The 13,882-nt window shown below is 51.1% G+C and overlaps 1 protein-coding gene across 1 annotated transcript; it reads right to left on the bottom strand.

Annotated features, from left to right (window-relative positions):
* Positions 1 to 28: 28 nt before the first annotated feature.
* On the bottom strand, positions 29 to 13,477 carry acsbg2 (acyl-CoA synthetase bubblegum family member 2). The gene is made up of 15 exons (XM_048977018.1): positions 13,291 to 13,477; positions 10,504 to 10,624; positions 10,090 to 10,202; positions 7,724 to 7,992; positions 5,746 to 5,834; positions 5,311 to 5,431; positions 4,991 to 5,071; positions 4,578 to 4,727; positions 4,187 to 4,363; positions 3,435 to 3,616; positions 3,086 to 3,322; positions 2,148 to 2,365; positions 1,924 to 2,063; positions 1,364 to 1,610; positions 29 to 1,238 (listed from the first exon to the last, which is right to left on the bottom strand). Exons 1-15 carry the CDS (start codon positions 13,295 to 13,297, stop codon positions 1,120 to 1,122), a joined length of 2,271 nt encoding a protein of 756 aa, XP_048832975.1. The 5' UTR covers positions 13,298 to 13,477; the 3' UTR covers positions 29 to 1,119.
* Positions 13,478 to 13,882: the final 405 nt, after the last annotated feature.

Raw genomic sequence — 13,882 nt, forward strand, 5'->3', positions numbered from 1 at the left:
TGTGTCAAACAAAACTAGAACAAAGAGCTTGATTTTCAGTCAGCGTTTTCACTTTTAATAGAAATTGCTTGCTGCAGACCCAGAGCTGAAGCCCAACTCTGCTCACAGCTTCAGTCACAATCGATACATCAGTCGCCCAACAATGAAAAGGATCAGATCGGAGCCCGACTGCCTGAATTCCTTCACCCTACGGGTAGCATTAGAACAGCAGAGACGATCGGGATTATCTGAGCTTGGTCTTGGTTACTCCATGCAATAGTTTTTAAATGGGTTTTTGGTTACGTACCCGGAGTAGTGAAATCTAAAATCCACAGTGTGACACTAATATATGCATTTCATTATATTATAAACACACTGTTGATTCTATGGGTGTTAACGTGATACGATATGGCTGAATTAAGACATTTTTAAAGGAATCGAAGCTTCACTGTCAAGATACAATTATGCAAGAACATTCAGGACCAGCCGTCACAGACAAATCTGGAGAAGGCAGTTCTCCTGCATGAACACATGGGGAATTATACCTACAAGCAAAAGAACAAACCGCTACGCTAAAACGACAGCTCGCTTCAGAGCTCTTTCACGCTTTTTCACGTCTTTAAGTCACATGGCGAGAAAACCGAGGATTTTCCACAATCCACTGAGAAACCTAACATGCCCTGGCCTCTTTGTAACTTTGGCAACATCGAAGGAATAAATAAAATTAACCGAAACAAAATACAAAAAAAGAACCCTGACAATTTGACAGGAATTCCATTTCATGAAAACTCCTTCAAATTCCACTTTGGATTTTCATATGGTTTTGCAGAGTAAATAGTACAATTACGGAATTATTGTACTTCATCACAGTAGTAATAATTACAATGATATTAATAACAATCAGCTTATAAATATCGTAAAAACATGAGAACAATTTAATAGTTTTTTCCCCCCCAAGGGTCTTAGTTCATTATGTACAACAACCACACAAACGGAAACATTTACAATCAGAACTTCCCAAGGTGGTGTTAAGCACGACTGAGCTCTCCGGCCGGGAACCACTGCTTCTCTGACCTCTGGGTCTCTTCACTGCGTCCCCCTGCCCGTCCGGCCCCTGGAACCCGGGCCCTCTGCAGAGCCTTATTTGGGGGGCAGAGGGTTATCGGGGGTGGTGGGGGTCACCGCTTCCGTGTAGAAATTCTCGATGTGCTCCTTGTACATCTTCATTACCACTGGTCGTTTCAGCTTCATGGTCGGGCCTGAGTTCGAAGAGAAGTAACATAAATCGCAACAGGCCGGTTTTTTGGAGATTTCACGATATTTTCTGTCATTATTTTGAAAACGTGGGGCCTCTTATCCCCTCGGCTCAGAGGCGGCTTTGTACCCAGCTCTCCACCCATGACAGAGAAGTCCTGGTCCAGCACAGTCCACTTCTGAATGCGCTGAGCATTGGAGACCGCCTTCTCATTGACGCGGTTGATGCACTCCTGGATGGCGCCGTGAATGAGCCGGTCGCTCCCGCCAGCTATCTGGGATACCCGGGTGGCACTGCTGCCCAGTTTACGGCACTCCTCCACCGCCTCCTCCGTCAGCTCGTCCTCCGGGATGCCCGTGTCGCCGTTCACCCGGCACTAGGGGCGCAAATGGGTCAGTGTCCGTAACGTTGATTTAAACAGTCACAGCCGGAAAATCAAAGGGGTGAAAAGTATGACGGTTGGCCACCAGATGGCAGTAGGTGCACTTGTAGGCAAGCTTACAGAATGTCACCAGTATTTACATGATGCTATTCATGACCCGTCGTCATGAAGTGGAACACGATTTCACGCTCAATCCGAGGCATTTGAGTAGGATAGCAAATTGCGAAACTTTGTAGCAAACATGCCCCACATGCGATTCAGCCCAAGACTTCACCCCAAAGATGGGAAAGATAGATGGTGTCATTACCTTGACGGTGAGCAGCATCGAGAGGAACTTCCTCTTATCACCAATGAGCATAGCGTTGCTGATCAGTGGCATGGCCTCTTTCACCGCGTCCTCGATGGGCACTGGGGGGATGTTCTCGCCCCCGGCCGTGATGATCAGCTCTGCAAGACGCACAGGGAGTGAGACCCCGGACCCCCAGCCCTGAGCTCTGGGCCCCCAGCCCCGAGCCGCGGCCCTCGGCTCACCCTTGATGCGGCCGGTGATGTAGAGGAAGCCTTCGGCGTCGTGCTTGCCCAGGTCCCCAGAGCGCAGCCAGCCCTCCGCGTCCAGCGCCTCCTCCATCTTCTCGGGCATGTTGAGGTAGCCCATGAAGACGTGGCGGCCCCAGAAGCAGATCTCGCCGTTCCCCTCACTGTCTGGGTTCGAGATCTTGGTCTCGCAGCCCTGGAGGACTTTCCCACAGCTGTCGGGGGGGTGGTCAGAGACTCAGTGATGTGTGTGCAAGAGATCTGTCATTAAGCACTGACCCCCTTGTGGGCAATTCTCTTTTTGCCGACTCCATCTTGCTCTCCATGCCACAGACACATATGTAGGTGACAGCCGCCCGTAGCAGCACCCCTGGAGGTGGGGGTTAGGGGCCTCGCTCAAGGGCCCACAGACACGCGACAATTCCGCGGCTCCAAGCAGCGACCTTCCAATGACAGGCACTGAGGCTTAGCACACTAAGCCATACTGCCCCTTAGCGACAGGGAGCCTCTGAGCCCGAGGCCCAGTGAGAGGGGCAGATCCAGCGTGATTCACACCCGGACAGCAGAGGGAGCACGATGGCCGCTTGCATCGCGCCAAACCTGCTCCTGCCTCAGCCCGGGGAATCGTCAAGGTGATGCTACGTCACAGTGCGAGTTTTTGGGTTTAAAAATGCACCAGCTTTTCCTGCCATTAGGGGGCAGCATGCTAAGCCTCTGTGCCTGTGATCAGAAAGTCACTGGTTCAAATCTGGCCTTGGTAGAATAGTCACAAATGTATTTATTATACAATAAGTCTCACTTCTGGGTTATAACATGAACTCAACTGCTGTAATGAGTCTGCGTGACCAGTAGGGGGCACTCTAACCTCCCAGAACAAGTCAGCAGTATCACTGCAGATACTCAGCCTGAATGCCTCTGTTTTGCGGGGGGTGTACCTGGTGAGGCGGAAGGCTTCGGGCAGGGAGATGGTGTGGGGGCCCGAGCACTCGCTCATGCCGTACAGTTCGTGCACAGGGATGTCCAGGCTAAGGAAGAATTCCAGTGTGTCCCTGGTGATGGGGGCGGCGCCTGTGTAGCACTTCCGGCAACGGTCCAGGCCCAGAGCCTTACGGACCTTCCGGAACACCAGCTTCTTGGCCAGCCGGTAGTTCAGGGGGGTGCGTGCCATCTCCCTGTCCGTGCAGGTGGGGGGTAAGGGGAGGGGCAGGAAGGAGTGAATGAGAATGAGCGAGCAGCGAGCAGGGCATATCAGCATTACCGCTCAGTGGGGCCGTGTGTCCGTACCCCTCCATCCGGCTCAGGTTGGTCTGGAGCCCCACCCCCTTGGCCCAGCTGGCCACCTTCCGGCGCACGGTGGATGACTTGGCCCCCACCGACTTCATCTTCTCCTGCATCTTCTCCCACACCCTGGGGACTCCCATGAAGGCTGTGGGTCGCACGTCCCGCATCGTGTTCACCAGCGAACCCTGCAGAACAGCAGCGACACGAAGTTAACCCCGGTTGGGGGGGGGGGGGGTGATCTCACACACCACCCAGGTCATGGCTTCAGAAGTCACACGGAAAAAGGACAGTCACAAGGAGTCAGCTGACAGGATCACATTGCACTGCAATGCCCCCCCAGACACTAACGTGGTCCCGTTAAGGATTTACACACGCTCCCTACCCCCCCTCCTCACACCTCAGGCCGACGTCACCCCCCCCCCCCCACATGGACTCCTAGCTAAATTTAACACTTGTGAATCTGGGTTTGACAGACTGCAGGTCGACATGCGGCCACTTATCCAGGCCTCCAAAAATCACCTTGGGGTGGGAGGTGGGGGGGGGCATATATGGGGCTGGCTGCCCTCTGACCCTCACACAGTCCTGCCCACTTAATATGGTGGAGATTCTGCAGAAAAGATGCTTCTATTACCCACTAGCTGAGCTGCCTTGTCCAGCTTAATGTTTTGAGGAGAGGATGATAGGGGTGGGAGGGGGCCCTGGGTGCGAATCGGTTCCACGAGGGGACTCGGCCCTCAATGGCGGATGCCGCTCACCTTCAGGGCGTCCGGCTGCGCAAAGTAGGTGGCGCCGCCGACCTGCATGGTGAGCCAGATGTCAATCATCTGCGCGGCGATGTGGCTCAGGGGCAGGTAGCTGACCACCACCTCCTGGGCCACGTCGGCCTCACTCAGCCGCAGGTTCTGTCCCGTGGAGTAGGCTGTCCATGTCAGCTGCGGGAGGATGGGCGCCCCCAAGAGGTCAGGCAGGGGCAGTGCAACTAGCAGTACTAACACTGACACCTATTAGGATCTGACTCAAACAAGCAACGGTGGATTTAAATGTGTCCACAGTAGTTAAATCAGAATTAGAGTCAAATTGCATTTACACTCAAAATGGTTTAACTTTAATCCAGATTTACAAGCATGAACAGGAATGGGGCCTCACGTTGTCGTGACTTAACATCACACCCTTGGGCTGCCCTGTGGTGCCCGAGGTGTAGATCAGGGTGCAGCACTGGTTGGGCTTCTGACTGGCGATGATGTCATCCAGCTGCTGGTCTGGCACGTCGTGTGCCAAGGCCATGAACTCCGCCCACTGCGCCAGATGGAATCAGCCAACCAGAGACAAATGATCAAGGCCGACAATGAGACTATCTGCCTTTTTACCATTCAACATTCACAGCCATAAAAATCATACCATAATATTTACTGGCTTGACAGAATGACTTAGTGTTGGTTGTTTTTCATAATAACAAAAGTAATAAAATTATAATTCATAATTCTCTTATAATTTTTGCGAAACATAATATGTTTAACTAAGATCTTTTCAACCCCCAACCATAATACTCTATAACCTACCGTGTATAAATTTGGTTTCTTTTCCTTCAGAGAATCCTTATACTGAATTATGGCTTTCAGATGTGGAAGCTTGTCTTGAATCTGAAACAAATGTGCAGTAACAAAAACTCATCAGTAAATCAGAGTGTACTGCCGATGTCGACAAATGGTAGGCTGTAAGAGCTAATAAACATAATCCAAACAAAATACAAAATATAAACTGACTAAACTCAAATTATAATCATGACATAGACTGAAACTGGAATATGTTCGTTGCTCAGAGTTCAGGATCTGGCTCAGGCTCACATTAGTGATGCAGGTACCATCCGCTCTCTCCTTACCTGCAGGATCTTTTGCAGCTGCTTGTGGTTCTCCACCACCAAGATGTTGGCCTGGCAGTTCTCCGCCACATACTGGCACGCCTCCGGGGAGTTGGTGGTGTAGATGCCCACCGCAAACCCGCTGTGACACAGGCACCATTAACAACCGTATGACCGGGGAGGCAGTCTACATCTATGGGTGGGTGTTCTGAGCACTGGGGAGGACCCAGTCTCAATTGCGTCACGTGATGCTGTCACATGATGCTGTCATGTGATGCTTTTTTTTAATTATGCATGATTACTTTAAACTGAATCTTACAAGTGAATCTTACTATTTATTTTATTAAATAGTAGGGTCTGATAAAACGCGCAGCAGTTTGGATTAACTAGTGTTATGTTTAAATCCATATAAAATAATTTGACTTGACTTAACACCAATCCGTACTGCGTACTCACCCTGCCAAAATAGCAGCGATGTCCGTGATGAACCACTCCGGGGAGTTGAAGCCCAGGATACCGACACCATGGTACCGCTCCAGACCCAGCTGTCAACAGAACAGAACAGAATCTTGCGGTCAGGTCGAGGGGCAAAGACTCGCGCACACGGACCTTGTGTGTCAACAAATTCAAGAGGCATCTGTCAAATCAGCAGTTTGTGGGGGCGGCGCTGATTTGTGGGACCATCGGTCTGCGAAGGTGTCTATCTTTCGCAGCCTCTCTTAGGTTTTCTCTTCTTGTTAGTAAAGTGTCTCCCACTTCAGCCACACCCCCCCCCGATCATCTGCCCCCACACGGTGGTACAGCGCCTTGCCAAAGCAATCAGCGTACTTAATGACGACCAGACTGCTCTGATTGTTTTATAGGAAATAAAACGTAGAACAAAGTTGCTTGGATAAATATTCAACACACAAACACACATTACTAAGCCGAAGCACCAATAACAGCTGTAAGTCTTCAGGATTAAGGAAGCCCAGCTTCACACAGCTGTTCACGAGTGATTTCCCCCTTACTTCTCTTGCCAGATTTTCAACAGATCATTAGGGTGGTTCTGCCATTTTCGGATTCTCGGTGTGGATGACATCAGAGCTTTTGACGGGTCATTGTAAAAATCGCTGTTTTGTTTTTGAACCATTCTACTTCTGAATCGCCGCCTTGCTGGGAGAACCTTCTCCCAAACGTTTTTAAGAAGATTTCCAGTCCCTGCAGTTGGTTTTGAGCTACCTTAAATCCCAAACCATGTTCTACTGAAGCAGTATCCTCAGCAGAACCACAACCCCACATTTCCTTTATCCGTAAATCACCAACTGGATTCTTAAATTAATTATAATTAAAATAAACACTAATTATGCAAACTGCATACCACAGAAAAAAAAATTCTGAACTATTCAGCCAATGTATCAGAATATATTTATATATATATCATTGTATTCAGTGCCCTTTATCTTCTATTGTTCTTCTCCTTTCTTTCTATGTTCTTTTATGTTTGTCTTCCTTGGCGGCAAAACCAGAGTTGAGTAATATACATAAATAAGTAGACAAAGTGATCAAAGTCATTTCAGTCTCATCTTACATGACCAGTCAGTCCTTCAGCATGTGCTATTAAAACCCCCTGACTCCTTGTCAGTGAGGGGGAGCCATCACATGACTCACCACAACTGCCACGGGACACTCCGACCCCCTGCCTCTCATCCTAATCCCCCCACCCCCTGCCACAGTCAGCCCACCACATCCCACAGTCTCAGAGTTACACTGGCCATCGTGATGACCAATCAAAATGCCTGGTTCCCTTTAGGGCAGTGGCACTGTGTGGATGGGCGGTTATGCATGCGGTGTTTGCTTTGGGACGTGCTGTCGTGTTTGGAAAGCGGCTGCAGGCTTAGAGAATCATCAGATGCCTGTGTACATATTGCAAGTCAGTGTTTAAGGGTGCAGTGGCCTGCGGCAGCTCCGCAATAATCACACCGCCACTGAGAACCAAGTCTGGCCATTCACACAACACCGTCACAGGGTGGCACTCAGCTAGCATTCGGAGGTGTGTATCATTTTATTTGCTTATCGCTGTTGATCCTAGCTGATGTAAGAATGTCAGCATGATCCAGGGCTGACATTGAGCAGCATGGTCAGGAGATTTATCACCTGGAGTCACCGATACACCTCTTAGGGTGGTGCTCTTATTACGCAAGGCGAGAGCCTATCAGCACGGCCGAGGTCGCTCGGACCAAAGAGGTCGCCGTGCCGATCGCCAGAGCGACATGTGAGGGATCCAACCAGGTGTTCGGACTTAACGACGTATTAATGTGCTTTTGTTCAGCCTGATACATTACCAAGGCAGCTACTGGAGTCACTAGAGGACAGTGCCTGGCCTGTAGGATCCATGTTGGCTGTCTATGACCTTGCATCTTGCGCCCCCTACGTGCCGTGGCCGGAAGCTCACCTTGAGGAGGCCCTTGGCGGCCGTGCGGCACAGCTGGTAGTACTCCTCGTAGCTGGCCGTCCTCCACTGCTCGCTCTCCTTCCAGCCCAGCGCCGTGTGCTTCCCGAACCTCTCCACCGCCTTCCTGAACATCTGGTTCACGGTGACGGGGGGCTCTGCCGCCGGGCCCGACTCCGCCAGCCTCAGCTTCACCTCGCAGTCGCCCCTGGAGGTCCACAGCGGCGACTCGGACGCGGCCAGGCCCAGGGAGTCCGGCCGTGGGACGTGGCCTGGGGAGGGGAGAGGGAGACGGGTGACTGAGTGGGTGGATCCGGTCCTGATCTCCTGAAGATCCATGTGCCTGAGTGACGGAATGATCCTTCACCCCCCACCCACAGCTAACCCTGCTTTTATACTTTAAGCACGTAAATAACTTCCAAACACCCCACCCATCTGCACCGCAGCTACATGGAAGAGAACGAGGGAGGGGGGGTTGGCAGCCAGGGCTCACCACTCTGGGGGAGGCTGCAGTGTGAGGCGGACAGGCATCCGAACCCTGTGCTAGAGGAGCGTGTGACAGCCAGCAGCAGAGCATGTGCTGGGGGAGTGGCGGGGGGGGGGGGGTGGATTTGGCAGGCCCCATTTATGTATGGAGCCTCATTCTCACCAGTTGCTGATGTCAGATACACCCCCCCCCACACACACAGAGAAAATGCACACGTGCCCCCAGGTGCCCCCGCCTTCAATGTCCCCCTCGTGTGGTGGGAGGTCAGAACAATCAGGGAGAGTACCAGGACAAAGGCCTGAAACCATCCTGCCCCCCCCCAGCTAGCTGACACACATGGAAAGCAAAAGGGGGGGGGGGCTTCCCCATCCAGCTATCTTCTATTTCCAGGTTTGAAAACCCCTTTATTCTCAATAAAAAAAAATCATATTCCATGTCCATCGCTTTTATTTTGTTTTCATGCTCGTCTACAAGAACCTGCCGTCAATTGAAATAGCATTTAATGGCGGACGGTCACAGGCCTGTTTAAATATAGGTCACAAATAACCTTGGTTAAAAAAAAAAAAAAGTGAACAGAAGAAGGCAGCTGGAACAGTGACCCATCTCGTTCGGACACTGAGACACCAGGGCAGCACGTCACCAGCCTGCCGTCCCAAACCCGGCTCCTATTTACTGTCAAATAGGACAAAGTTCATCTGCGCGGTGGAAATTTCACAGAGGTCACGGCGCGCTCGGACTGCCTAGCCTTACAGGGTCAGCGGAGCACACTGCTCTTAAAAGACCATCACGGGTGACGAAATACCAAACGCGTTACATTTACATAACAGTCTCCTCGGTTATTCCCTGTCCGCCTCCTGTCTGTTCATTTCCTGTTTGTTAAGTCCTGTAGGTCCAACAGTTAAATGGCCGTCAGTCAGCTCATAGCATCTCTGATACTTGTGGACCAGTGAGACCTATTTGTAAACAGCCCCACCTTCAGCCACGTAAAACCTCGTCCCTTGGAATATCCCCCTATAATATAGCAGAGCCGTACTGGGAGCTCTGCATTTTACACACTGGTTTGGCCCAATCTTACCACACCAAAGAATGTAAAGAAATAGAATTTTATTCTCTACACAATCTGACTGATAAAACAAATGGAGCAGTGAAAACCCCAATAAAATATCGTGGGGCATGATAATGGAATAATAATAATAACAATAATAATAATCATACAATATGGAATAAGCCATGGCCTTATCTGCTGGAGTTTGTGATCTTATAAGCCTGCGTTAACGATGTAGTGCAGAATCTATCAAAATGACTTTTACTTCATTTTCTCATTACGTCTTTCTCTGATGCATCCCGAAGGGGTGAATCTCACTCCAGCAGGCTGTACCCTCTCTGTCATCCTTCTAACCAAATAAATCTTACTTTAGAAACTCAAAGCGACGGACGGACCTACAGGAAAACTCCACATCACCAGATATAAAAATATGTGTCTGTCAGCGCTGGGGGAGGGGGGGGGAATGGGTTTCTGCTGACTCGTGCTCGGGAAGTGAAGGGCGTTTGAACATAGTGTCAGGGGAGCGGGGTGGGGGGGGAATCAGGAAGTCTGTCCAGGCTGCTATAACTCGCAGCCCCCCCCCCCTCCTGGCTACATTTCCTGTAAAATGTGGAAAATCTGGGTATTTTTGGGCCACGTTTTGCATCGGCTGTTTATGCAGCCCCTGTAAACGTCAATGGGAAACCCCCCAAAAAAACCATGGCTACCACAGTAAGTGGTTATCTGGGGCGATGCCAGTGACCCAGTGCCTCTAGGGGGAAGAATGTTGAGAATGTTGAGACATTAGCTTTTGAAGTGTGTCATACAACAGTAATTACAATCATAATGAAGGCTCACCTTGCTGTGTCTGTACTTCCTCTAGCCTGGTCGTAGGGGGTGAGGGGTTGATACTGGCCAGGGCCCCCGTTTTCTCTTCTATCTCACAGAGCACCTCCTCCTCTGACGACTCACTGAAGGAATAACAGACAATGACAGTGATGACCCCCGTCAACCACATCTGTCATCTGCCATCTGTTCCAGATCCTTCAATACCACATAACAAAGCCTGGATCACCCCCCCCCCACATGCACACACACACGAACATCCACTGCATTCCAGCTAGAAACTGGCCAACAACTGGATACAGCTGTGGGAGGAATTAACTCAGATTAGCAAAAATACAGGGTTACTCTTGAACAATTATTGCTTTATACTTTGTTTTTTACCTTCCTGATTATTATGTAGTTGAATTCATTGTGATTTAGACTTACTTAGCCTCCACGGTGATGTCATCTAGAGACACGATGATGTCATCAGTGCTGCGGGCTTCCAGCTCCACGGAGGAGGGCATTACCGCAGTGGCCGACATGTCGGGGGTCTCAAACTCGGTCACTGCGGAGATGTGGGTGGGATACGGAGGAGGGGAGGGGGGGTACAAACACGAAATGAATACGTCAGCAGTGCTGCCAGGCACGCGAGCGGCGGCGGAGGGGGGCTCGGACACAAAGACGTTTACAGAGGAAAGGGCACCCAAGCCGGCCGCGCAGGCCGGCCTCTGCGGAGGAGCACACAGGCCCAGTCACTGGCCGCACAGGCACCTGCCACGGCGACCAGCCTGCCACCCCAGACACACAATGGGCCTACACAGATCCCAGAGGCGCTCCGGGGCCCCGTCACACTTATCCTACACGCTTGGCGCTGGGTATTCGCCTCATTCATTCATAATGGGGGGAAAAAAATCCATTGAAGCTTGAATCACACAGCGAGAAACTCCACAGGGGGCTCTGGGATACATGGAAGCTGCCTGGGTTTAAATGGAGCACAGGCATCACTAGTGAAAGCGCACTAGAGGCTGCCAGACTATGCAAAATAACATGCTCTGCTTGTTTCTCCCATTTTGATAAGAGAGCTTAGCAGTACATCGCCATGAGTTAAGAATATGTGCTGGGGTCACACAGATGGGAGACAGCAGGCTTGTGTCAGGATCTGAGTGGCTGAGCACCGAGAGGTTATTAAGATTGGACGGCCCTAGCTGTGCGGGCAGTAGAGGGGTGCTGCTGCCATATTATACACATCGCTTTTCTGGCTTTCAACCCCGGTGTCAAGTGACCTGCAGATATTTGGCATGTGGGCAGATGGGACAAAGGTCCTCACTGGCTATCATGGAAAGAGCGGGAGGCATGGCATCTACGCGAGGGGGGCACGGAACATCCTCACCGCTAAGCGTGACCCCTCGCCGTCATCAGTCCTCATCTTCTGATGGCAGCAGGTGCTGCCTAGCGTGACACCCCCAAACTCAGCAGGCAGGATCACCTCAAAGGCCTTCTTTGACGCAACGCCCCCCTCCCACCCACCCCGAGTGGTTCTTAACCTTGCCACTCTCCACCTTGGCTCCATGAACCCGTTTATCTCCCAGGAACCACTCTGTTCCAGCCCTTGTGTGACACGGTCCTTCATGCCCTGCCCCCACCCTCACGAAAACAACAGCAAACAGCATTCCCCAGATGGCCGTTCAGATATTGATTCAGCCACCCCCCACTTTTGCAAACTGTGCGGAATGTGAAAATGTGGGAATATCCCAGGATGCGGGCCAGGAGCTGTGGAGGCTAGAGGAGCGTGTGATGGCCAGCAGCAGAGCATGTGCTCTGCGGGAGGGGGGGTTGCTTGCTGGGACTGTGGGTGGGTGACCTCATGCGGGGGGATATTTAGCGTGGATAGACTGTTCATGCTCAGATTGCAGCTGCGGCATAAAATGTGATGGGCAGCAGGGGTGAACCAGCTGCGTCAGGCAGGGAAATACAGAAAAACTCATGCGACCCAGCATTACGGCTATTCCCGAAACAGTAAAATGCCCCTCCCCCTCAGCAGCTCAAACAGGTCTGCTATACCCCCCCCCCCCCCCCCGTACTGATTTACGAGGCCAAGGGTGCTGTAAGCTGACTGAGATATCCTCTAAGCCTACATCGGCTCAGAATGGTACTTTCGATTTCAATGATGGTGGGTGGAGACGATGCAACACACAGCAAAACAACTTTATAAGAATGAAAAAACCAAACGAAGACCCCCACTACAAGACACTGGTGGTGTCTGAATTTCAGTCTGGGTTACCAGTTGTAAAGGAAAACGCATTATAAGTAAGTCATTAAGGAGGAGGGGCAGGCAGAACAAATCAAATAAATAACCCCAGTCATCTGGCTGTCCTGCCGCTCCCTCTAAACATAAATAATGTAGTCAGTAAATATCCCTGTCATACATTAAGAGAACACGTTATTCTGGCTTGCATATATTTCACTCCACCCATTCCTTGGGGTAGGCATTCAACTTTATTGCCATTGTAACAGTGGAGCCCCCCCGATCCTGATCGCAGCATCCCTGAGCGGCTGATCGCTGTGATCTCCCCCCGTGTTGAGGAGAGGAACGGTGCCATCCCGTGTCTGCCGGAGAGCCTCACTACGTGCATGGATACTGCTTATCATTTAATGATGTTGGTCTGCCAGGCACAAACCCGGAAAAATATGCTGACATACAGTACTACTAACGATGCGGCAGCGCGGTTAAAAACCCAGCATTAAAACTAAAGGCCACGCCCCGTGCATTTCGCGGCTCGCCAGCATGCTCTGTAGCTTCTAAATACCGCATTTGTGAAGGTGAATCTAAACGATGAGACATATTTGAACCCTCCGATGCTCCGATTCAGTAAGGAGACGGCCATCCCCAGCACATGCCCGGTCTAGGGACACGTCCGCCGCTTCCTGGCGCCACGCCCCGGCATTTTAAACACGCACCGCGCATCCAGTTTGGAGCGATCGCGAATTCAACCCGCTCCCAGTGATAATACGACCAACGCATGATATCCAATATATTCCTGTGTTTTCTTATTTCACTCGGAACACGCGGCATTGATACACGCAGGAGGTACGTGAGCATCCTCCCTGAAGCATAACGCTGCAAAGTCGCCGGGTCTAAAAGCAACCAGATTTTTACAGTAAATCATTCTCCATCTATCTATGATTCTGCGACATTATTCCAGTTTTCGCTTAACAAAGTAACAGACTTACAGTGCATCCTCAAATCCGGGTGTGCAGACGGTCACTAAAACCTCGGCGGCTTCCTCGTCGAGCCCTTTTCTGACGTCCCCCGCCTTCTAGCGTATTCTCCCCGTTTTCACGAACACAGGCCACTCGGATGTTAAATCCGTACCTGACACATTGGGATTTCAAATGCCGGTTTGTCCCCCTACTGCTCCGCTATATGGCCACGCCCTCCCCGGTCTCGCCCGTGGCCACGCCCCCCGGTCTTTCTTTGGCCACGCCCTCTCCGCCCAGACAGATTCCTGCAGCGTTACACACGAAAGCGAGGGTCCTCATTGGCTAGCGAGCGTCAGACCACAAGGCAGCCCTCCCATATTTGGTCATGCTCTGCAGCCAATAAAGAACAGGTGGCGAGGAAGACGCTCCGCTTGGCTGAACGGCCCTCGTCTCCCATGAGGATGTCGCGCAGCCCTAGCATCAGCACATCCTGACCAATGCGGATGCTGAGAGGTTACTACAGGACAAAACCGAGCTGCTCATTCCCGTGTCGGATCATCGACTACAATGCTGTCTTAATTGAATAAAACAAAGGCTAGCAGTTATCTACCCATCACATGAC

This window comes from Brienomyrus brachyistius, chromosome 15, assembly GCF_023856365.1.
Source record: "Brienomyrus brachyistius isolate T26 chromosome 15, BBRACH_0.4, whole genome shotgun sequence".
NCBI lineage: Eukaryota > Metazoa > Chordata > Actinopteri > Osteoglossiformes > Mormyridae > Brienomyrus > Brienomyrus brachyistius.